The sequence below is a fragment of the Monodelphis domestica genome, chromosome 1 (genome assembly GCF_027887165.1).
Source record: "Monodelphis domestica isolate mMonDom1 chromosome 1, mMonDom1.pri, whole genome shotgun sequence".
NCBI lineage: Eukaryota > Metazoa > Chordata > Mammalia > Didelphimorphia > Didelphidae > Monodelphis > Monodelphis domestica.
Window position 1 is genome coordinate 397,192,268 of NC_077227.1, and position 23,471 is coordinate 397,215,738.

The following is a 23,471-nucleotide window of genomic DNA, read 5'->3' on the forward strand; positions in this document are numbered from 1 at the left end:
GACTTTAACAAAGATAAATGCAAAGTCTGACATTTGGATTAAAAAAATCTATTTCAATGGTAGAAGGTACAAGAGATGTGGGAGAAGAGAACATTTTGACTTAAAGCATCTTAAGTGATGTTACGAGGTATAGTTTCTAGCATTGTAGAAGTTGTAGTAGTGCTATATTCTATTCTAGTTAGGCCAAATCTAGTATATTATATTTATTTCCAGGTCCTATATCTTTAAGGAACATGTTAATAAGCTGGGGAATATCCAAAGCAGAGCAGTGAGGATAGGAAAGGGCATTAACATCCTATCATATGAAGAACTGTGGATGTTCAGTCTGGAAAAAAGAAGATGAGGGAGCAGGCATAATAGATATCAAATATTTGAAGGACTATAATGAGAAAAAAAGGATTAGACCTTTCTCTCAGGCCTCCAGAACACAGAACTAGCAGTGACAGGTGAAAGCTGCAAAGAAACAAATTTAGGCTTGAGAATAGGAAAAATGTTTTAATGATCAGAGTGTCTCAAAAGTGGAATGGGTTGCCCTAGGATAGAGTGGGATTTCCTCTCCTCCCAAAACAAAACCAAACAAACCTTGTGTGAAGCTCTGCCCACAAATAGCTTCCCGTCTGAGTGCCTCTTAAATGCATGTGCCCTTGGATGTTAGTGACATTTCCCTCTGGGAATGAGAGTAACAGTATATTGGTCTTTGGGAAGAAGTGGGGGTGGGGGTGGGGAGTGGGCACCAAAAGGAAGGAAATGGAAACAGAAGAGCAAACTATATAACCTCACAGTATTAAATCAGGGACTCCCAGGATGGGAGCACTTTCCATCCTACATTGTCTTAGCTCTCACAGGAAGGGAAAACCCCCCACACCTACCTCATTAGACACAGTCAAATTGCCATCTGGGTCGCGAGAGGTTCCATCTTTACCCCCCTGGGAGAGTAAGGCTGGCCTGACCTCCTCACAAGTGCTCAGCTTGGGAGTTTTCTTGCTCAAAATCCTGGCCATGCCCTCAGCCTGGTGGTAACTTGCTGGGGAAAGAGGTTCCGGCTTTTTGGTGCACTCCTCTCCAACTACTTCCTTCCGGTCTGTGCCCGAAGTGGGACTCTGGGAGCGGCCACACACGTTACGGAAGAACTCCTGCACAATCCCATATTTGTGAGTCTCTGGTTTGGTGCGGGTCTCCTGGCTGCCTGGCTTCCAGATGGATTCGGTGCTCCCAGAGTGCTCTACCACATTGAACAAACTAGAGAGTCCATCGTTAATGTTGCTTAAGACGGGGCTGTCTCGGGTCGTGGTAGACCTGGCCCAGGCTGACCCATTTTGCTTACTTTGGTGGAGATTCCACAGACTTCGGTCCTTAGAGCTCTCCAGTTTGGACACAGATCTTCTCTGAAGCTTTGGTGACCCATATTTGGGAGAACAACAAGGTCTTTCGATCCGAGAGTGAACCTTCTCCAGCGAAGACGATATCTGTTTGCTTCGGACAGATACCAGAGAAGAGCTCCGGGGTGACCAGCTCTTGCCATGCAGGCTTCCCCGAGGCAGGTCCGTCTGAAGACCAATGCTCACTGTCTGGATGGTCTGGGTGCCTACGCTTGTCAGCCCTACAGTCTGGCTCGACATGCTTTTCACCTTCCTCTCCAGGGAGCCTGAGCGGATAGCCTGGCGGACACAGTTGGTGATTTCTTTCATATCGTCGCTCATGTTCCCTGACATCTCAAAGTCATGAAGCGCGGAGGGGAAACTGGGGCCCGGCGTGGCAGAGCCGCTGCCCGGGCTGCTGTCCAGAAGCTCCCGGTGTTTAGAAAAGTTGCACAGCCACCGGCCATAGGTGCTCTCAGCCAAGCCTTCTGACTCTGCTGACTCTTTGGGCTTGGCCATGGTAAAGAGGAAGCCAGGCTCAATGAGAATCTTCCCTTCTTTATTCTGGACCAGAGGGACCCCGAGGCGACGGGCCACAGGGGGGCTGTAGTAAATCCGGATGCCTGTTTTATCAGGCGCTGTGTAGCTTCTCTGCATCTGCTTCTGGGCACAGTCCTGGTAGGCCAGGCTGCCTCTCCTGCTGCAATCTCTAGGGGAGAGCCCCATCTTCTCCTTGGTCCCCTTTTCTGGGCTGGCCTGCTCATTGTCCACGAAGGCAATTCTGGCAGGGTTCACTGGGGCAGTCTCCATTAAGGTACTGGGCATCAGGGAGGCAGCGGGAGAGGCCTTTTTGCTTCGGGAAGTTTCGTTGCCTATGCTGGCTGATTTGCCCGGAAGGTAAGGAGAACAGTCAAGTAAACTTTCGAACTCAGACATGGAAGAAACAGATTTGGTCCTGGGGGAAGAAGAAGATAATATGAGCACAACAAGACGTGGATCCATGGATTGGAGACAGTTATAGGTGGGAAGAGGAATCTTGAGGTCATAGTGTCAAAAACCACAAGATGAAGAACCTCACAGATCATCTTGTACAAATGCAGCATCTTACAGATATGGAAACTGAGGTCCAGAAGGATGCTGGGACCTCCCCAGAGAGACACAAGGAGTACATAGCAGAGCCACCACTGGAAGACATTCTCTGACTTGAATGTTCTTGCTACCATATCAGATACCACCAGCGAATGGGAAGGATCCATTGCCTGGTGTGCCACTGAGGCCAAGTCTTTTGTTTAGCATTTGCAGATCTCCATAACCTGAGCCCACCCTACTTACCAGTATATGATGACATTTATATAGTTTGACATTCATGAGCTCACTTAGGCCTTTTAACAACTGTCAGAAGAGCACAATTATCCTCATTTTATGGCTGAAGAAACTGAGGTTCAGAGAGGTTCAGTTTGATTACTTGTACGTGCTCACACAGCTAGGAAGTCTCAGATTTAAATTCAGATCCAGTTCTTCCTGACCAGCACTCTCTCCATCCTACCACACTGATTCTTATATTCTGTCATCAAGCCACCCTTTTCAGTCACCTTCACTCATACCAGGCCTTTGCTGAGGCTCTTGTCCCTGTCGGGTCTTCCCTCCTTGTTCCCACCTACCTATTCGAAGCCAACTTATTTTCCATACTAATTTAAGGTTCAGTCTCCTGCTGGAAGCTTTATGCTACCTTTCCAGTTCATCCGATGGCTTCTGTCCCCACCACCCATGAGACTTACTGTTCAAGAGTCAGGACATCAGACCTCAAAGAGCCATTTAGGACTGCTTTGAAGACATACTATACAGCTCTATAGACATACAAATATAGAATGAAGTTAATCCAAATAAGTTAACAGGGGGAGCTAGGTAGCATAATGGATAGAGCACTAGGCCTGGAATCAGGACTTGGTTTCAAGTCTAGCCTCAGATACTTCCTAGCTGTGTGACCCTATACAAGTCACTTAACCTCCATTACCCAGCTCTTGCCACTCTTCTGCCTTAGAATTGATACTGACAGAAGGTAAAGGTTTTAAAAGAAATCAACCAACATTTATGAAGGAAAAAAAAAACTCAGTGCAGTTTTAGTATGGAAAGATGAGTGCCATAAACCTAAAACAAATAGACAAGTTGAGTTTGAGACCACTAGACTATATATACCATACATTTTGGCATCTGATGATTTTTGGTTTAGCACTTGTATCATTTTGTTAGTGGTAAGGAAATGAGACTGTAAGCTTCTTGGGCAATGGGACAAATATAGCACAAGTCATAGTCGGTGATTATATTGTTGAAGGAATGCATTCCAAGACCTGCCTACTGCTTTATTTGACTTCCAAATGGGTTAAAACAGTGTGGCGGGGGGTGGGGGGGTGGGGGGTGTGCTTGGTCCCCCAGTGAACTGAGAGCCAGGTCTAGAGTTGGGAGGTCTTGGGTTCAAATTTGGCCTCAGACACTTCCTAGCTGTGTGACCCTGGGCAAGGCACTTAACCCCCAATGACTAGCCCTTACTGCTCTTCTACCTTGGAACCAATATACAGTATTGATTCCAAGATGGAAAGTAAGGGTTTTAAAAAAACAGTGTTGAAGGGAGCAGAGGAAGGAGGTTTCTCTTACAATCAGATACACATTCAAGGAAAGGAAAGGAAAGGAAAGGAAAGGAAAGGAAAGGAAAGGAAAGGAAAGGAAAGGAAAGGAAAGGAAAGGAAAGGAAAGGAAAGGAAAGGAAAGGAAAGGAAAGGAGAGGGAAGGGAAGGGAAGGGAAGGGAAGGGAAAAGGAAAGGGAAAAGGAAAGGGAAAGGGAAAAGGAAAGGGAAAGGGAAAAGGAAAGGCCTAGGTACCTAGGTGACTCTAGGCTAAGGGTACACCATAGCACATATAGCATATGAAACATTAAAAAGAAGATACAGGGTAAGGGTAGGGAGGTAGCAAGCCCCAAGGGACCAGGGCACCTAACCTTTTTAAGTTGGTTCCATTGGCATCGGCTTCAGAAATGGTCTCTTTGTCATGTATCTTCTCACTGAGAGTCTAGAGGAGGAGAGAAACACTACAGGTTAGTCATCATGGCAGAAGGAAGAAGTGAAGTTGATAAATATGATATGAATGAACAATATTTTCGCCTGTGATATCAAAACACTTAACTAGCATCATAGCCTTAGAGCTGAAGGGAGTTCTTCAACGGGCATCTAGTTCAATCCCATCATTTTACAGATAAAGAAACTGAGATCCTGGGAGGTTAAATGGCTTGCTCAGAGTCACAAAGGAAACAAACATCAGAATCCAAATTTGAACTCGGGTTCTCCACTTCCATAGCCTCCCAATACTGAAATTAGCCTGGTGCAAAAGTTCCCTTCATTTCTCTGGTGCTTTCACAGAATAGTATCCTCAACCACAAAACTGGAAGTTGGAAGGATATGGATTATTATTCCTATTTAGCATGTGAGGAAATGGGGGCTTAGAAAGATTTAGTGACTTGCCTAAGGTCACACAGAAGTTGATTATTCCTATTTGACAGCAAAGCAAACTGATATCCAGAAGAGGTTAGACATATAAGAACATCTACTCATCTTCAGGATGGCTAACAGAGCCTAAACACTATGTAAGCTGAAGGACTTTCCCATGTTAGCACTTCATGGACAAGTGTGGAGATTCATCTCATTCACATGTAATCACAAAGCATTAGCGCAGGAAGGGGCCCTAGAGCTTATTTTATCCCACTTCTTTATATTCTAGGTGAGGAACCTGAGGCTGAGAGTTTAATGACTTGCCCAAGGGATTTGAACTCATATCCTGCACTGTATCCTCAATGTGAAAATCAAAGTAAAACCTTGAACATCTCCTTCAAAGACACTGGGATGTGCCTCAGAGGCTAGATATGGTTTATGACAGTAATGAATCAGAACACCCATAGCAGTGCTGAGTGTGGTCAGGAAGGAGGGCAGCAAATGTCCCAGGAAATGGAATTTCTCCTAGGTGGGCTGGTGACCATTCTTCCTTTCTGCTTTTTTCATGAGCTGTCACTCCAGCCAATTCTCTACTGAGTCAGCAACTTCTCTCTTCCTTCCCCTCTGCTAGCAAGCTAGGAGACCCGGGATCATTACCTCAGCAAGTTGACTGGCCCGCTGTTGAAGAAGCTCAACTCACCTCTTTCCAGCTGCTGTCATGCTTCTCCATCTCAATGTGTTTCAATGCCCAGGAATCAGCTCCCTTCTGCAGCTAGGTAATAGCAGAGAGTGCAAAATTAGCTCTTTGCAGAAGCTCAAGAACCTGCTTGTCTTCTAGTGCAAACACCAACAACATGGAAATGGGTTCTGATCAAGGACACATGCAATACCCAGTGGAATTGCGTGTTGGCTATAGGAGGGGTGGGGGGAGGGGAGAGAGGAATAGAAAATGATTTTTGTAACCAAGGAATAAAGTTTGAAATTGACCAAATTAAAAAAAAAAAAACAACAAACAACCCCCCCCCCCAATAATGCCATTTCCTTTTACCAAGTTTTTGTATAGGTCAATGATATATGTGAAAATACTTTGTAAACTATTCAGTACACTAAAATGAAGCACTAATATTAATAGTAATGAGACTTCTATAAAAAAACTAAGAAATGGAAGAAAACACTAACATAAGGCTTGAGTCAAAATTTTAATTTTTTAATATTTCAAGATTTTATTTCCCCCTATTACAGTAAAAATATTTTTAACATAAAAAAAAGAACCTGCTTGTCCTCAAAGTGACACTTGTTCCTCTCTCCCAGAAACAGATCTTTGGTGCAGACCTTGAAAGAAATCCTTCCTATTGACTTGTAGGATAAGGCAGTGTGAGCGTGTGTGGCACGTTTAAGTTTTACAAAATACTTTACATATATCATTTCATTTGATAACTGAGGAAATGGCATAAGGGAAGTGATTTGCCTTCTGTACTCTATGTAGCAGAGGCCACACTGGAATCCAGGTCTTTTGGCTTCAAGTGGTATATGCTCTTTGCCTTACACAATCCTGACTTCTCCGCAAGATGAATGGACTTGGAATCAGAAGAGATGGGTTTCAGTTTGAGCTCTTGCCACTTACTTTTGTGACCTTAGTAATTACAGATTTTCAGTGTTGGAAAGATCTCAAAGACCACACAATTCAACCCATTCCTGCTCAAGAATTACCATTAGTTTAAACATCCCTAGCAAGGTCTCATCAAACCTTCTCTGGAAAGTTCCTTCATTGAACCTCAGTTTCCTTATCTGTAAAGTAAGGATAGTAACACTAAAACTACCTCACAGGATTATTGTGAGGATCAAATGAGAGACAATGTAGGTAAAAATGTTTCACAAAATAGAAAGCACTACATGAATGTAAAATATTAGTGCTATAAAGCTCTACAGCAAGAAGCGAGGAAGGATTGAACTCAAAATTATTACCATGAGAGCATAAATTTGCATAGCACTTTTATTTTTTTAATTTCTTTTTTTTTTAGTTAACAAAAAATTAATTTCTCTCCTACTAGCATGAAATGTTTTTTTAAAAATTATTTTCAAAGTACTTTGCTATTTATTTGATTCACAGACCAGTCCTATGAGACAGATGTAGACAATGTTATTATCACTATTTGAGGAAATTGAGGAGTGAAGAGGTTAAGTGATCTACCCAAGGACATACAATAAGTAAGTGGCAAAGCAACGGTTAGAATTCTGATGTCTTAACTCTTAAGTCTGGTGCGCTAGCTACTTCAATTACATCTCACAATAAATATGAGCACATATGATCTTTTAAGCTCACCTTTCAGCTAATATGGACCCTGAGTAGCTTCTAGGGGAAAATGTCTCTCTGTTGAGCATCAAGGGAGGGTTGTGTGGGGGAAGGAGCAAATTCTCTGCTTATCTACCATTAGGAAGTATCAGAAGCCCTGATACCAAATAAAATCAGTCCCCGGCTTCCCGAGTTCTTCTCCAATTGGATCACAAGAAGGTTGTCCAGAAGAAATGGCACACAAACTTCAAGGACCACATGACCCTGGGGGACTATGAGATCCATGATGGAATGAACCTGGAGCTTGGTTACCAATGGGAGCAGCAAGATATCATCCCCCAGTCTGTACCTCTCCTCTCTTTTAAAAAATTTAATAAAAGGCCTCAGTGTACAGGGAAAAATCCCTGAGAAAAGTAGTCATTTCTTTTAACCATTTAAGTGGGAGTGTGGAGTTGAGGAGAGACCATTAGAGTTAAGAGTTAGTAAAACTCAGGTTCAAATCTTGCCTCAGATACTCATTAGCTATATGAGAGGAGCTGAGGGGTTAGTGAGAATGAGTCAGTGAAGAGAGATGATAGCAACTTCCTCACATGAATGAAATGCAGCCACATTTGGGTCAGGCCGAGTCTGGGGATTACTTGGCTGCCATGAATTAACTGATAACTATTTTTTTCTTAAAGCCTTGGTTTTTGGATCACAGGTCCAATTAAAACCACCACCACCACCACCACCACCACCACCACCACCACCACCACCACCACCACCACCACCACCAATCAACCCAAACTGGCATGACTTCCTAAAAGAGAATGGAGATACATTTTTCAGCATTATCAAGGTGGGAATTTGTTTGGATTGCCTGGATATTTGTTACAAGATGTTATCCTTTTTTCAGTAGGTATTTAGGAGAGAGAAAATAAATGCTTGTTAATTAAAAAACAATTTTTTTAAAAGCAAGAAAACTAGGGGGAGCTACATTGCTTAGTGGACAGTCAGGCCTAGAGACAGGAGGTCCTGGGTTCAAATTTGACCGTAGACACTTATAGCTTAACCCCAATTACCTAGTCCTTACTTTTTGCCTTGGAACTGATACTTCGTATCAATTCTAAGACCAAAGGTTAAAAAAAAAAGGCAAGAAAACTAATGTGGTTTGCTCTGTTTTTGGTTTATACTGTTACAAATAAATATTAATCTGAAGGTTTATTACTAGATTTATAAACATTTATTAGTAAAGAGAGAGCAAGAGAGAAAGAAGCTTCAGCCTTTCTAACTTTAGGCAAAAATCTGATCCTTCTTTGCAGCTGGCACCCTGAGCCTGGGCTTGTCAGAGATCAGAGGTCAGATAAGAGAGAAGGCTGCCAGGAGGGTTAGACAGTTCCTTCAGCCAGAGAGCCAGTAGCAAAAGAGATGGAGTCGGCATCCTGAGCTACTTTTCAAAACTATGCTCCCCTCGCCCTGGCTCATAGGCTTGCAAAAATTATGCGTGCACCAGGACTCGGCATCAGGGCGTCAGGCATGTGACTCTGATTCCCATGTTGAGTCCTTGGGGTGCTCAGCGCCAAAGGGAGGGCCCCCAAATATTTTACTTCATACAATGCTCGGGTCCAGTTCAGTTTCCTAGAAGTTTTAATGGCCATGTGCACAAGTGTACTATAGTAGGTCTGCAGGTGTATGTCTTTGTATGTAGGCATCTATGCATGTGCATGCCTGCCGGTACATATTCTATGAGGTTCTGTGCATGTACAGGAATGTTTGTGCGCCTGTATGTGCATGCAAGAATACCTGAGTGCACCAGTCCCTGTTCTAATGTCAGGATTGTTATAGTGGGATTGTTAGAGGGGAAAAGACAGGGGGGAAATATAGAAATATTTTTCAATTTATTGATGGGAAAGGGAGAGGAAGTGAGTGCATGGGGGCATGCCTTCAGGGCCTCCTTACCTGACTTATTTTATTTTGTAGCTCCTTCACCTGCTGCTCAGCCTGCTGTTTCTCATCCTTGAACCTATCTAGCAACTCTATTTTCTGTTGGTCCCAGTTCTTCTCACTGATCTGCAGCTGTTTGGTGAGGTCCATGACTGCACTGTAGGACTCGGCCAGGAGGTGCTGGTGTTCCTCCCTTTCTCTTTTCAGGATGGCTTTCCAGTCAGGCAGGGCCCGCTCACCCACTCCTTTCCCAGGTTTTAGCTCCAGCTGGCAAAACACAAGGCCTGAGAGTTTAGGGAAAAGAACTGCAATTGGCCTAGCTCCCTCCCCAACCTCTGGTGTCCTCTAGAACCACAGGAAGTCAGAGTTCTAAGAACCTGAAACGACCCTTTGATCAATCCCCTTATTTTAAAGCCAGGGTTTGGAAGAAAGACCACTGAAAGTGACTTGGCACACTGTTTGTTAATGGCATAGAAAAATGAGATTTTGAACAGAATAAAGCCAATTCTCTTACCCAAGATGTTATAAATCTGGAAATTAATCCCTGCTTGCAATGGGAACAGATGGGAAATGGCTTTCTCCTTTCTGTGGCCATGGATGACTGGGTCAGAAGGAGAGGGAGCAAGATACTATGCATCAAATCTATTTTCATGCTTATATTTTATCATACAAAATGTGGGGGAAAGTCTAGACACAGCTTAGTTGGCTGAGAGACTATTACTTTGTTCAGTCCATTAAATCTGTGTAATTTAATTCAATCAACATTTGAAGTTGCTCTCTATGCCCACCATCAAATTCTTAAATCCTCTCTCCTGAGCTAGTGAACTAATTTCCTAACTGGTCTCCCTTTAGTGACCCCCCAGTGTATTCCTCATAGCAAGAGGAATCTTTCTTATGAGCAACTCTGATCACATCATTCTACTGCTCAAAACCTTTCAATAGCTCCCCATTGCTTATAAAAAAGGCCAAACTTCTTTGTCTGGCATTCAAATGTATGATACCTTCTTGTCTTCTCAGTATTATCTCATTTTATTCCACTCTTCTAGAATCAAACTGAATGTATCATCCTCCTCCATACACGATCCTATCTTCTGACCTCTGTTCTTTCTTTCACATAAAAAAATTCTTCCAGTGAAATCCGACCCATCTCTCCAGGCAGCTCAAATGCCCTAAACTCCAACCTTTCTCCAATTCCTGTTCTATCACCAGGTAGAAGTTTGGATATGTCTACAAACTCCAAAGGGTCTCAGTATAGCACAGTGGGGGAAATCCCTGAGCACATCAGCCATTTTTACCCCTATTTAAATGATAGTGTAGTATCAAGGACAGGCCTTTGGATTTAGAATTAGGAAAACTCAGGTTCAAATCTTGCCTCCTATACCTCCTACCTGTGTGACCCTGGGCATGCTATAAGATTTCTCTGGGCCTCGGTGTCTTCTTCTGTAAAATGAGGGGACTGGACTTAACTAACATGTAAGGCCCTGTTATCATCAATTCAGCAATGATCTTTTATTCTAAACTCTGCAAATAGAAATTTGATACACATGAACTACATTTAGCCAGCATCCTTTTCAGTCATGTCCTCACTTTGCATCCTTATGTTTGGGAGATAAATTTTGCTAAAGCCCATGCTGTGGAACTTTTTGGATTTTTGCTTTGGTAAAGTGCTGCAAGTGTGGGTCTCTGGCTCTGTGCTCTGCTCACTTGGCTGAAGGAATCCCTTTCTCTCTCACCTTGTTGTTATTAAATCCTATAAATTTAAATACTTGGAGTATTCATTCATTTTTACTCTCACAAAACGTTGTAGGGAGAAATGGATAGAGTGCTGGACTTGGGGTGAGGAAGACCTAGATTCTAATCCTAACTCAGATATTTAACATATGTGAGCCTTGTTCCTCATTCGTAAAACAAGGATGTTTTTCCTTGGCCACTAAGTCCTTTTTAGCTCTAAATCTATCGTCCTATGATTCTTTAGCTCTCAAATTTTCTTCTGCACTTACAATCTTAACTCATATTTACACAGTTCCCTACTATTTGCTAAAGTACTCTCCTATGAACTTTTAACTCAAGAAAGGTTGAGACTGTGTTTTAATGAAATTATAGGCCTCCTGGCTTCTTTGGCAGACCCTCTTCTCTGTTGGTGATCTGAGCTTGGTTCCATCTAGATTCAACCTATGAATATGAACTCAATCCCTTTTTACTCTGGCGGTTGGCCTTAATTTCTAATTGACAACTTGTCTGACTCCCTGTGCTCCTGAACTTATTCCTACTTGCTGTCCAAGCATTCCCATATTGCTAATCTCAGTATTTTATATGTATATATATTTATATATATATATAATCTCACCCTAGACTGATGATCTAACACCTTCCTCCCTTCCTCTTTTCCTTCCCTCTCTACCTCTTGCCAGCCCCTTCCCTGAGATGTTTGTTTTTGGCATTTTTGATCTTGGAATATACCCAAGGTAATAAGCACCCAATAGGAGAAGCTCAGAAAGATGGGCCAGTACTATTTCTCTAGGCAGGATTCACTCTATTTGGTAGGTTTGGCCATGACATAGAGGAAAACTAAAGTAGCAGCTAGAAGAGAGAATTGGTCCATTTCCTCAGACAAGTCGGTGGATTTCCAGACAGCATATAAATCCTTAAGAGACTCAGGAAGGGGCAGTTCATTTCCACAAATACGTATTAAGTACCTACAATGGTACCATGTGCAGCAGAAAACTGCTGTAGGTGCCTGAGGAGACAGAAAGTTTAAATAAGACACAGTCCCTCCCCTTATGGAGCTCTAGTAGCAGTACCGGAAACATCCACAGATATTAAGTAATGCCAAAGATAATTAATAATACATGATAACTTCCCAAGTGCCACTCAGTAAGGCAATATCCAGGGAGAACAGGGAAGGCTTTTGGGGAGAGACGACATTTAATTTGGGCTTTAAAGGATAAGCACAAATTAGGCAGGGACATGCTGGCGGCTAAGGGCCTCACCTGGGCCAGGTGGCACTTGAGCTCAGTTTTCTCCATCTCCCAGGCAGACTTAGCTTTGGCAAATTGCTGTTGGAGCTCATTCATGCCCCGCCGCTCCTCCCGAAGCTCTCGGCACAGTTCTTTCAGGATGATCTTCATATCAGCAAGAGTCTTCACGTACTCATTGGGCTGTAGGGTTATAAAATCAGAGATTTCGAGGGATAAGGACCTTTAGAGGCCAGCTAGTTCTGCCCCCTCATTTTAGAAATGAGAAAACTGAGCCCTAATTTGTCCAAGCTCATAGAGAGGAGAAATGACAGAGCCAGAGTTAGCACTCAGGGCCTCTGATTTTAAATCAAGTCCTCTTTCCACCACAGCATGGAAGAGGCAGAGCTGGAAACCTGGCACTTCCACCCACCCCAAAGTCCTATGTTAGGCCCTCTGATCTGCCACCCTGCCCTTTGCTCAGTCCCTGTCTAACATCAACCTGGAGGCTAGCTGTTTTCTATAATACCAAAGAGAATACCAGAATTAATCTCAGGCCTGGAAGGGAACTCAGAAGGCTCTGATCAAATCAGTGTCTGGTCTTCTACAACATCCCCTTCCAACCAACTGGCCTCTTATTAAGACCTCCATCTTATACTTGCATTTTCATATACCTTGTAGAAAAAGGAAGGGACTGCACATGAAACAGCAAATCTCTACTATGTAGATCTTTTAAATATGGAAATTCTTTTTATAGTTTTCATTAATTATGTGATTATAAATGTAACTTTCAAATCTGTCCTATTTGTCTCTGATTCCTTCTCACTTTCTGTTCCTTTAGTCCTTTTTTCCAATGGGCTAAAGAATCCCAGTTTCTTTAACCAAAGCAAGCAGGGCATGGGTCACACATCCTCTAACTGTCTTGGTCACCTTTAGGACTCCCAGCCTTTTCATTAATGTGTCCAGTATCTTTAATGCAGCTACTAGAAGTACCATAACAATATCAGGACATTACCTAAATTGAAGAACTTTTCCATGATAGACTGGATATTGTTACTTTCCTTCTGTCTTAATATCAATTCTAAGACAGAAGAATGGCAAAGACTAGGCAACTGGGGTTAAGTGACTTGTCCAGGATCACACAGCTAGGAAGCGTCTGATGCCAAATTTGAACCCAGGTCCTGATTCCAAGTCTGGTACTTGACTTATTGTGCTGTTTAGTTGCCTCTTTAGCACTTACTCTTAGAATGTTGAAGCTGAAATGAATCAGAATTGCCCCTGCATGTTCCATTTTGTCAGTGCCCTTTATACAACATGACACCCATAAGTGAAAACATTACTCCAACTGTGGTCTAATTATGTATAACTTACCTCTGGATACTATTCTTTCTTGGTAGGGTACTACCTCTTTTGTATGTGGACATTTTGGTGGCCAAAAGGGACAGAAAAATAATATTTGAGTAAGGAAAACTGATGAGATCAGATTAAGAAGAAACAGCCTCTCAGTTCAAAATGGAGAGACACAGACTATTTTGAGCATCACAGGGAGAGCTCCCCTCAGATAAATGTTCCATTCAAGAGAGCTACAGAATGGTTCATAGAAAGTTTGCATGTGACTGCTTTTTAGAGCTTTAAAGATTGTTAACTGAGAAACTATAAATCAAATAACTGTCTGCAGTCTATGGGAAGAGTATAAGGACTGTTGGAGTTACATCTGTTAAAAAGGGGAATTGTTGAGCCACACCAAAGTCGAGAAATGGGTCATGTTTATGAGGAAGCTTTGATTTCAGGTATTGGGATAAGGAGAGATGACAAGATAAACAGAGAAACAGGAAAGAAAGCTGATCACAAGAAGAAACAGGACAGAAAACATAGGAGGCAATGAAAAAAGTTGCATACAGAGAATGCAGAACCTGATGGGAATTAATCAAAGCTAACAGGTAGGCTTTGCAGCATTTTCCTGGTATACATTGGTTGATTGGAAGAAAAAAGATTGCCTTGCTGAGAAACTATTGGCTAGAATATGAGAGTATTGGCCAGGTAATTTCCCAGGCCCCTATAAGTTTTAAAAGCCTTTGAATCAACTACATAAGAATTGGCTGAAGGAACTAGGGATGCTTACTTAGCCTAAAGAAGAGAAAACTCAGGGGAAATATGATTAGTGTCTTAAAGTATTTGGACTGTCATATGGAAAACAGAATTAGATAGCAAGCGTGGTACAAGGAAGAGATGAGAAAATAGCTCCTTCCCTTCTTTGGAGAGGTGGGGGGCCGTGTGTGTGTGTGTGTGTGTGTGTGTGTGTGTGTGTGTGTGTGTGTGTGGAACATTGTATATATTGTCTGTAAGTTGATGTATTGGTTAGTTTTATGGAACTGCCTTTTTTTTCTTTTTCACTTTTTTTTGGTTGTTACAAGATTATCAGGCTAAGAGAGAGGTGAGAGACATTTGAAAATTAAAGTAATGGGGCAGCTAGGTAGCACAGTGGATAGAGCACCAGATCTGTAGTTGGGAGGACCTGGTTTCAAATTTGGCCTTAAATACTTCCTAGCTCTGTGACTCTGGGCAAGTCACTTAACCCCCTTTGCTTAGCTCTTGCAACTTTTCTTAGAATTTTCTTAGAATTGACACTAAGATAGAAGATATGGATTTAAAAGAAAAGAAAATGAAGATGATGAAAAACAAAACAATATTTTAAACAAAATTTATTCTGTTGTTCCCACAAGGCAGAAATAGGAGCAATGGGAGGAAGCTGCAGAGTCTTATTTCAATCCAAAAGTAGAATCAGATAATTTTTCTTAGTAATGGCATTGATATAGTTCTTTAAGGATTACAAAGAACCTAAAAATATTATCTCATTTTATGCCCACAACAACCAAGGGAGGAAGGTCCTACTATTATCTTCATTTTATAGATAGGGAAACTGAGGCAGAAAGAAGTTAAGTGATGTGTGCAGGGTTAAACAACTAGGAAGTGTCTAATGCTAGAGTTGAACTCAAGTCTTCATAATTCCATATCCAATTCTATATCCACTGTGCCCATCACTAGAGGTTTTAAACAAAGGTTGTAGGAGAGAATCCTCTACAGAACAAGATGGTCTTCCAGTTCTAAGATTTCATTTTTCTGTGACGTTCCCCCTAAGGTCTTAAAAGACATTATTATTATTATTATTATTATTATTGTCAGAGTAAATACTAGACTTCTGGCCTCTTAGAATTCCCTTTATCACAGATCATACTCAGCATGGCCACTCCAAATAACATTCTTCTATTTTTCCCAAAGTTTAAACTTCTGCTCTTTTGGAGACTTTGCTTCACCTGCATTTGCAGCCAGACAGATGTTGGGTTACTCTCCTGGACCTTTCTCAGTGCTCTTTAACTAACTTCTCCGTGCCTCAGTCTTTCCTGGAAACCTCCCTTCTCTGGGAATACGGTAGTATTGGAATAGGGCCCATTAGAAGCCTAGATGCTCTTAGGTCTTTTCTTTCTTTCCCCAATAAACTTCTTTTACTAAGAAATTGTAGCAGATACTGAGGGTGAAGACCCTTCAGGGAAACAGGAAACCTCATTGCTCACTGTGTGGTGCAGAGCACTTGACTAAGAGTCAGAACACTAGACTTCTGGTTCTTATTCGGTTATGAACTTCATATATCATCTTAGACAATGCATGGGCCGCTAGGAAAATCCTGTAGATCTTGTGTTTGACTTGGAGTCAAGAAAACTGGAATTCAAATCCTGCCTTAGACATTTTGCTACATAACCTAGAGCAAGTCATTTAACCACTTGAGGCCTCCGTTTTAGAATAATTGTGCATAATAAGGAATACTTATATAGCACTTATGTATTGGACACTGTGCTAAACTCTTGACAAATATTATCTCATTTGATCCTTACAACAACCCTAGAAGGTAGATGCTATTATTATTGGCATTTTCCAGATCAGGAAACTGAGGCAGACAGAGATTAAGTGACTTGCCCAGGCCATGGCTATCAAGAAGAATCTGAGGCAGGATTTCAACAGAGATCTTCCTGACTCCAGATCTGGTGCTCTATTTAGAGTACCACTTAACTATCTATAAAATGGGGATTAAACACAGCACCTATGTCAGTGGGGTTTTGTGAGGATAAAATAAGGATAATTTTTGAAAAGCACTTTATAAACATAAAGCACAATTGTATTAAATATTCATTATCATCATCATTAATATTTCTAATCTTCTGGGTGTCTGTGTCTCCTCAACTGCAAAATGGGAATAATCCTATGTCATATCATAGCTTTTTTGTTAGAATCAAATGATACTAGATGCAAAAGTGAAGAATAAAATATCAAATGTCACATGAGCTTATACTAAGATGTGATGATTACATCTGGCCATGGCTGATATTTTGATTTCCCTGTCTTTTACATGTATGAATGGGAAGTCATAGATCCATACAAGCACACATCCAGAGCTGTAAGGAACCTCAGAGGTCATCTAACCCAACAACCTCATTTTACAAATGAAAAACTGAGGCTTACGGAAGCCAAGGACTTGCCAAAGGTCACACAGATGATAATTTTTCTGACTTACTTCCTTTAAGGTTGGGATTATTTTCTTTGTAGCTAATGAGGCCCTATTTTAATATTTCACTGATCTTTTCAACAACTTTCTGAGAGAATTGCTGTTGTCCCATTTTCATAGGTAAAGAAACTGAGATTCAAAAGGTCAAACAAATCTCTCAGCATCAGAGGGCTATTGTCAGATATGACATTTGAACCCTGTTCAACCCTCCTTCCCCTACACTGTCCTTCTTCCTCTCTATGGCCTGTGGAAAGCTGAAAGACACATTAGGCATCAAATACAATACAAATTCATCAAATGCAAGTCCTAATTTTACAGATGAAGAAATGAGGCACTGAGAGGTTAAATGTCTGCCAAGGGTTACCAAGCTAGCAAGTGTCTGAGGCAGAATTCAAATCCAGAGCTTCCTAACCCAAGGTGCAAAATTCACTACACTACTCACCCATTTTGAGTCAGACCTCTTTCTTTAGGAACTTTCAGGTGTGAGTCTTGTGTGTTTCTGATTCTGCTTCCTGTCTACACCATTGCCATGGGCTCTCTGATTTGTGAACTGGGGTCTGATACTGTGATCCTGATTTTTCCCTTTGAAGGATAGTCTGGTTTTGATACTGTAGCCCCAGATTGCAACCAGAATCTGATGAATCCATTAATGGCAGCTACACAGGAAGGATTTAATTCCCTTCCCAAGAAATAGACAACTCACCGTGTTGTGTGTCCAGATGTCCCCCACACAAGACTTATTGTCAGAATGTTGGGGGTTTAGCTCTTCCTCCTCCATCAGCAGGTAGAGTTCTTTCATGCTGTTGACCTATTAAAGAAACACAACAGGCAAGAGTGAAAATTTGTTGATTCTTTTTGGAAAGAAGTATGGTAGTAGGCAGTAAATTTGCAAATAAAATCTCACCCTTTGACTCAAGAAAGCTCTAACAAAAATAAAAAAGAGACCTATCCGGGGGAAGCTAGGGGGTAGAGTGGATGGAGCACCAGAGTTGGGAGGATGTGGGTTCAAAGCTGACACTTTCTAGCTGTGACCCTGGGCTGGGCATTTAATCCTATTTGCCTAGCCTTTGCTGTCTTTGAGTTGTTACTAGGACAGAAAGTAAGGGTTAAAAAAAAAAGCTAGCTATTCCATGATGTTCAGAGCAACATTGCAATTAATTGCAAAAAACTGAAAGACATTAAAATATTTGATAATAGAGAGAATAAATTATGATACATTAATGTAATAAAATGCTACAATGCAATTAAGACCTACAATGAAGAATACAATATAAAGGTCTGGAAAGACATTTATAAAAAAAATGCAAAGCAGAAAAATAAAATCAGAAGAACAGAGTACACGTTATGAACAAATAAAAGGAAAAAATTGAGAGGTAATAGACAAAGAATCATTATGAAGATGTAGAAAAAGTGACTGGAAAATTGTTATGCAAAAAATCTGGGAAGACCTTTATAAAATAATAAAAAGTGAAAACAGCCAAAGCAGAACAGAAAACATACTATCTACAACCACGTAAAAGGAAAAATGAATGAGAATAAATGGACAAAGAATCCTCATGGAAACAAAAAGAGTAACTGAAAAGCCATTATGAGACTTATGAATTGAAATTAATTTGCTTATCCTTTCTTGGGTAACTTTGCCAATTCAATTCAAGAGTTGGTTTAATTTGCAATTCTCTCTAAGTGGTTTTGAGCTTTTTTCATGTGGCTGTAAATAGTTTGGATTTCTTCCTTTTAAAACTGCCTGTTTTTATCCTTTGACCTCTTATCAATTATTAAAATTGTCCCTTTTCTATCTTGTGTTATCCTTGTTTGGACAGAATTATCTGACCAATAATTTATCCCTTGCTACTCTAATTTGTTTATAATGTGACCTTTTTTATATGTAAGTCTTGTATCAATTTGAAGCTTATCTTGAGGTGTTGGTTAAAACCCAATTTCTGGATGATTTTGATTACATAAGATGTAAAAGCTTTTTGTACAAACAAAGCCAATGCAGTTAAGATTAGGAAACAATTAACCAGGGGAAAAAATATTTGCAGCAAATCTCTCTGAAAAAGGCCTCATTTCTAAGACATAAAGTACTGATTCAAATTTAAGTGAATAAGAGGCATTTGATAAATGGTCAAGTAATATGAATATGCAGTTTTCAGAAATTCAAGTTATTAACAGCGACATGAAAAAGATGCTCCAAATCACCAATAATTAAAGAAATTCAAATTAATACAACATGAAAATTACAAAGATGGCAGAAAAAGAAAAAAATGTTGGAAGGGCTGTGGGAAAGAAGGAACATTAACATTAGCGGAACTGTTAGTTGATACAGTTATTATGGAAGGCTATTTGGAATTATTCCCCTAAAATCAGTACTTTGTGCATACCTTCTGACCCTGTAATGTCACTACTGTGCCTAGATTTCCAAAGACATTAAAGAAAGCAGAAAATAAAAAGCATTTGTATGAAAATATTTATAGAAGCTCTTTTATAGTGTCAAGGAACTGGAAATTAAATGGGTTCCCATCAGTTAGAGAACAACTGAATAAATGATGGTATATGAATGCTATTCTCTCATAAGAAATTGTCAAAAAGGATTTTTTCAGTGATACCTTAGATCACTTCTATAAACTGTTGCAGTAAAGTGAGCTGAGAACTAGGAGAACAATTTACATAATAAGAACAATACTTTGAAATACTTAAGAACATTGATTAAGGCAATGAGCAGCCTTCAAAGGACCAATGATGACATATAGCCTATCCATCTGATATTTGATATACTCAAGATGCAAAACAGGATATACCAATGCAGAACTGGCCAATATAAGAATTTGTTTTAATTGACTCTGCATATTTGTTATAGGGATTTTGTTTTTCTTTCTTCTTAGTGGGGGAAAGAAGATAAATGATTGTTAACTGAAAAAAATTAGAAATGAATTTATTTAACTAAATAGATACTAAGTAAGCTTATTTGGTTATATACATGTCAATATTAAGTTCATAAAACACCAATATCCTTGCCAAGGTCATAAAAACCATCTCTAATGAGAACACCATTGACAGACAACCCCTTGAAAGACTAGTTGCAATGAGAAAAATAGCCTTTTCAGGGCTCTAGGCTTTATATCATTCCTTTTCTTTAGCTCAATGTAACAGTGACTTAAACTTTGTAAGTTCATTAATACATTGACATTTCATGGTAGTTTGTCTAAATAACATTTTGAATTGAATATTTAATTAAAAAATAAATGATGCTTTTGAACAAAGGTAGATTCCCCTAGTCTTCCAATTCATTAACTTCATTATCTGATCTGTAAAAGTACTCCTTCCAACAATCAGGGCATATCACAGTCTATGCCCTCTTATTTTTCCACAGAAGATTCATCTATCCAATGTGGTAGAGGCCTTCCACTGGATTTTTTCATATCTGTGAGATAGCAATAAAGCATTTGGACTATCAAGCTGTTATCCTTCACTAGTGCTATATGACAATCCTTTTTCTGAACATATCTTTTTCCCCCCTGAGTTATACATGTATTATTATGCAAAATATATTCCATACTGTTCATTTCTATAACTGAATAATCTTATAAAATCCAAACCCCTGGATCATTGTATTGCTGAGAATAGCTAAGGCTATCACAGTTCACCATTCCACAATATTGCTGTTACTGTGTACGATGTTTTCCTGGTTCTGCTTATTTCACTCTACATCAGTTCATGCAGGTCTTCTCTGCTCTTTCCGAAATCATCCAGATCATTACTCCTTATGGTATAATAGTGTTCCATTACCATCATATACCACAATTTGTTCAGTCATTCTCCAGTTGATGAACATTCCTTTAATTACCAGTTCTTTGCCACCACAACAAAAAGAGCAACTATAAATATTTTTGTATAAATAGGTTTTTTCCCACACTCACTCCCCCCCACCTTTTTTAAATCTCTCTGGGATATAGACCTAGTAGTAGTATTATTGGATCAAAGGGTATGCATTGTTTTATAGATCTTTGGGCATAATTCCAAATTGCCTTTCAGAATGGGTGGATCCGTTCACAGCTCCACCAACAATGTACTAGTGTCCCAATTTTGCCACATCTTCTCCAACATTTATCATTTTCCTTTATGTCATACTGGCCAATCTGATAGGTATGAAGTGGTACCTCAAAGTTGTTTTAATTTGCATTTCTCTAATCAAGAGGGATGTAGAACATTTTTTCACATGATTATTGATAGCTCTAATTTCTTTGAACACACATAGCTTTGATACTTTGTATAACTTATGCCATGTTTCTCATGTGAGTCTAGACTGTAATCATGTAGTTGAAGTAGCTTATGTATCTCACGTAACTGTTCAAAGCACCAAATTTCATTTGAAAATTTTTCTTTCCTAGGTTCTTTGGGAAGAAACAGTGATATAGACTATAACCCTCAAGAGACTATATTTCTTGTTTACCTGCTCTTTCAGACCTATTTTGGTTCCATATCAATGGGACTCTCATTACAGATAGTCTTTGAGTAGAAAGATAAAGTTAGGTAAGATACTGTCCTTGTTACCTAGGTTAAGGAGAGATCAGAAGGAAATTCAGAAGGAGATGGAGATGATCAGAGTAATAGATATTACCACATTAAAATTAATATGTGCTTTAAAAAACAAAAAAACTACAGAAAAGACTCATGGTTCCATATATACCTTTTTCTCTTCTATATATAAGAACATGTTTATGTTAAATTAAAAAAAAATAGACTGTGTAAAGAACAGTAAAGATTTGGCCCTGGCCAAATCAGACTAAAGGAACTTTGGATCACTGTTTTAAAGATGTTGGCTATAAATTAGGCCATAAATCTGCCACCTACTTTCTGGTGAGCATGGGTACCCTTAATGTCTGGGCAAAGCATGCCCTATCCTAACTCAATGAACTTAATTGCAAAACTACACACAGTCTAGACAAAGAAAAGAAAAGTGGAATCTATAGTTTAATGTACAGACTTGACCACAGCACTTCTCTGTCCAGAAATCCAGTTCACTCTCTCCTACCTAAATAAAGTTCAGAATCTTTTCCCTACCATTCGTTGCCCTCTACAGTCTGATGTATCTTATTTTATCTCACAACACTCATCCCTTTTCCCTCTATACATTCTATCCATGTGGCAAACTGGATGACAATGAAAACACTACACTTTCTCACCTGCATACTGGTGAGGTAGGAACTGTAGCTATTAGCCTACTTTTTAGGGGAGGAACTGAGCCTTGGGCTAATTTGCTCCTGAGCAGATAAGAGAAGAGGCAAAATGAGAACTCATGTCTTCCATTGTACCATGCTGCTTATGGGTGTATAGATATGGTCTGGCGGAGGTGGGGATGGAGTGGAGGAGAGGAATGAAGAGAGAGAATAATGGCTAGCATTCATACAGCACCTAATATGTGCCAGGGACAGAGAGAAGTAAGACTTGGGATGCAGGTCAAGGGAAGAGACAAGAGAGACAGGAAGAGAAAGAGGGAGAAAGAGAGAGGAAAAGGGGTACAGAGATGGGGAGAGACAGAAAGACACATAGAGAATAAAAGGGACATGAGAGTATATAATATGCATGTATTTCTGCAGCACCTCTCCAACCCCTGAGTCCTCTGAGCTCCAGACCCTCCATACCTCCAGAAAGTCTCCTCCCTCACTGGGTAAGATCTTGCCCTGTCTCCAACGTTTGAGAAACCACTTAAGTTTCATGAAAAGCAGCAGGAAGTTCTGCTTGAACTGCTGGGATTCTTGTACTAGAAGGTTCTTCTCCTGACTCCAGAACTTCTGTTCCAGTCTTCTCTGGAGGTTCACACTCTGCAATTCAAATTCCCTTCGCAGGAGAGTCTTCTGTTGATCTTCCTTCAGCTGCAGAAAGAGAAACAGAAGAGTGAGTAGCCCCTATTTTTTGATCCTTTTTGATCCCCACAGGTTCTGCCTCATGTTCAGCAGACACTTATGTACATGGGGTGAAGTGAGGGATGCTTTATCTCCATCACTCCATCATTGCTGCTGCTTGCCTGAAATCTCAGTAGCAACAGTCCATTCCAACCGTGCTTGTAGTGATGAGAAAATGAACCTCCTTCCTTTCTTGGCAGAGGTAGGAGAGTGGGGTTGTGAATATTGTATATGAAGGCTGACTCAGTTAACTAAGTGTTGGTTACTTATTGTCCTTGCTTTTTTTATTTGTTACAAAGGATAGCTTATGGGGCCAGAGAGGAATCTATTTGGAAATGAAGGTAATGTTAAAACAACAAAAGAATAAAAGTTTAAAAGAGACAAATCAAAGAATGTCAGAATAGGAGAGCATCCTAGAAAACAATTCAGAATACTTGTGATAAAAGAGACCTTAGAGAACATCTAGTCCCATTTCCTACAGAGAAGGGAAGAGACTGACTCAATATCACAGATTAACTTGGATTTTTCTTCTTGACTTGAGAACTCATGAGTCAGTACGAATGAGCTTAGTAGGGGGGTGGGGGTGGGAAAGAGTCTCTGGAAAGGATGTAAAAGGTTTGGAGGGTTGGTCACCAAAGCCAAATTTGACCTTTACAATTTTGCCACTGCTGACTCTGTTCCCCATCCCTCTTCCTCTGGGTTCACAGCGATCTCTTGTTTCTAAGACATACTGCCTCCTCCATTCCCAGAGGTAATGTCAGATTACTGAATTAAGAGGTAGATGAATCCTCTAGCATAATCCTGCCATTTTACAGATAGAAAACTGGGGTATAGAGGACTTATTCATGCTCACACAGCTAGGAGGTAGCAAAGGCAGCAACAGGAACCCTTTTCCTCTGAAACCAGATTCAGTGCTCTAATAACAAAAGTAGCATTTTTATAACACCTACTAAGTAACAACTACCACCAAAATAGCTAGAATTAATGTGGCACAGGCTCTATA

The 23,471-nt window shown here is 40.4% G+C and overlaps 1 protein-coding gene across 2 annotated transcripts in view; it reads right to left on the reverse strand.

The window, feature by feature from the left end:
• SOGA1 (suppressor of glucose, autophagy associated 1) overlaps positions 1–23,471 on the reverse strand; it is a 141,178-nt gene that overhangs the window by 15,495 nt on the left and 102,212 nt on the right. For both annotated transcript variants that reach the window (XM_056811849.1, XM_056811848.1), the window contains 7 exons: positions 22,208–22,438; positions 17,269–17,373; positions 12,044–12,211; positions 9,069–9,320; positions 5,538–5,609; positions 4,351–4,421; positions 870–2,313 (listed from right to left, as the gene is read on the reverse strand). In XM_056811849.1, the coding sequence (XP_056667827.1) occupies positions 870–2,313; positions 4,351–4,421; positions 5,538–5,609; positions 9,069–9,320; positions 12,044–12,211; positions 17,269–17,373; positions 22,208–22,438 (2,343 nt within the window). The remainder of the gene's footprint in view (positions 1–869; positions 2,314–4,350; positions 4,422–5,537; positions 5,610–9,068; positions 9,321–12,043; positions 12,212–17,268; positions 17,374–22,207; positions 22,439–23,471) is intronic.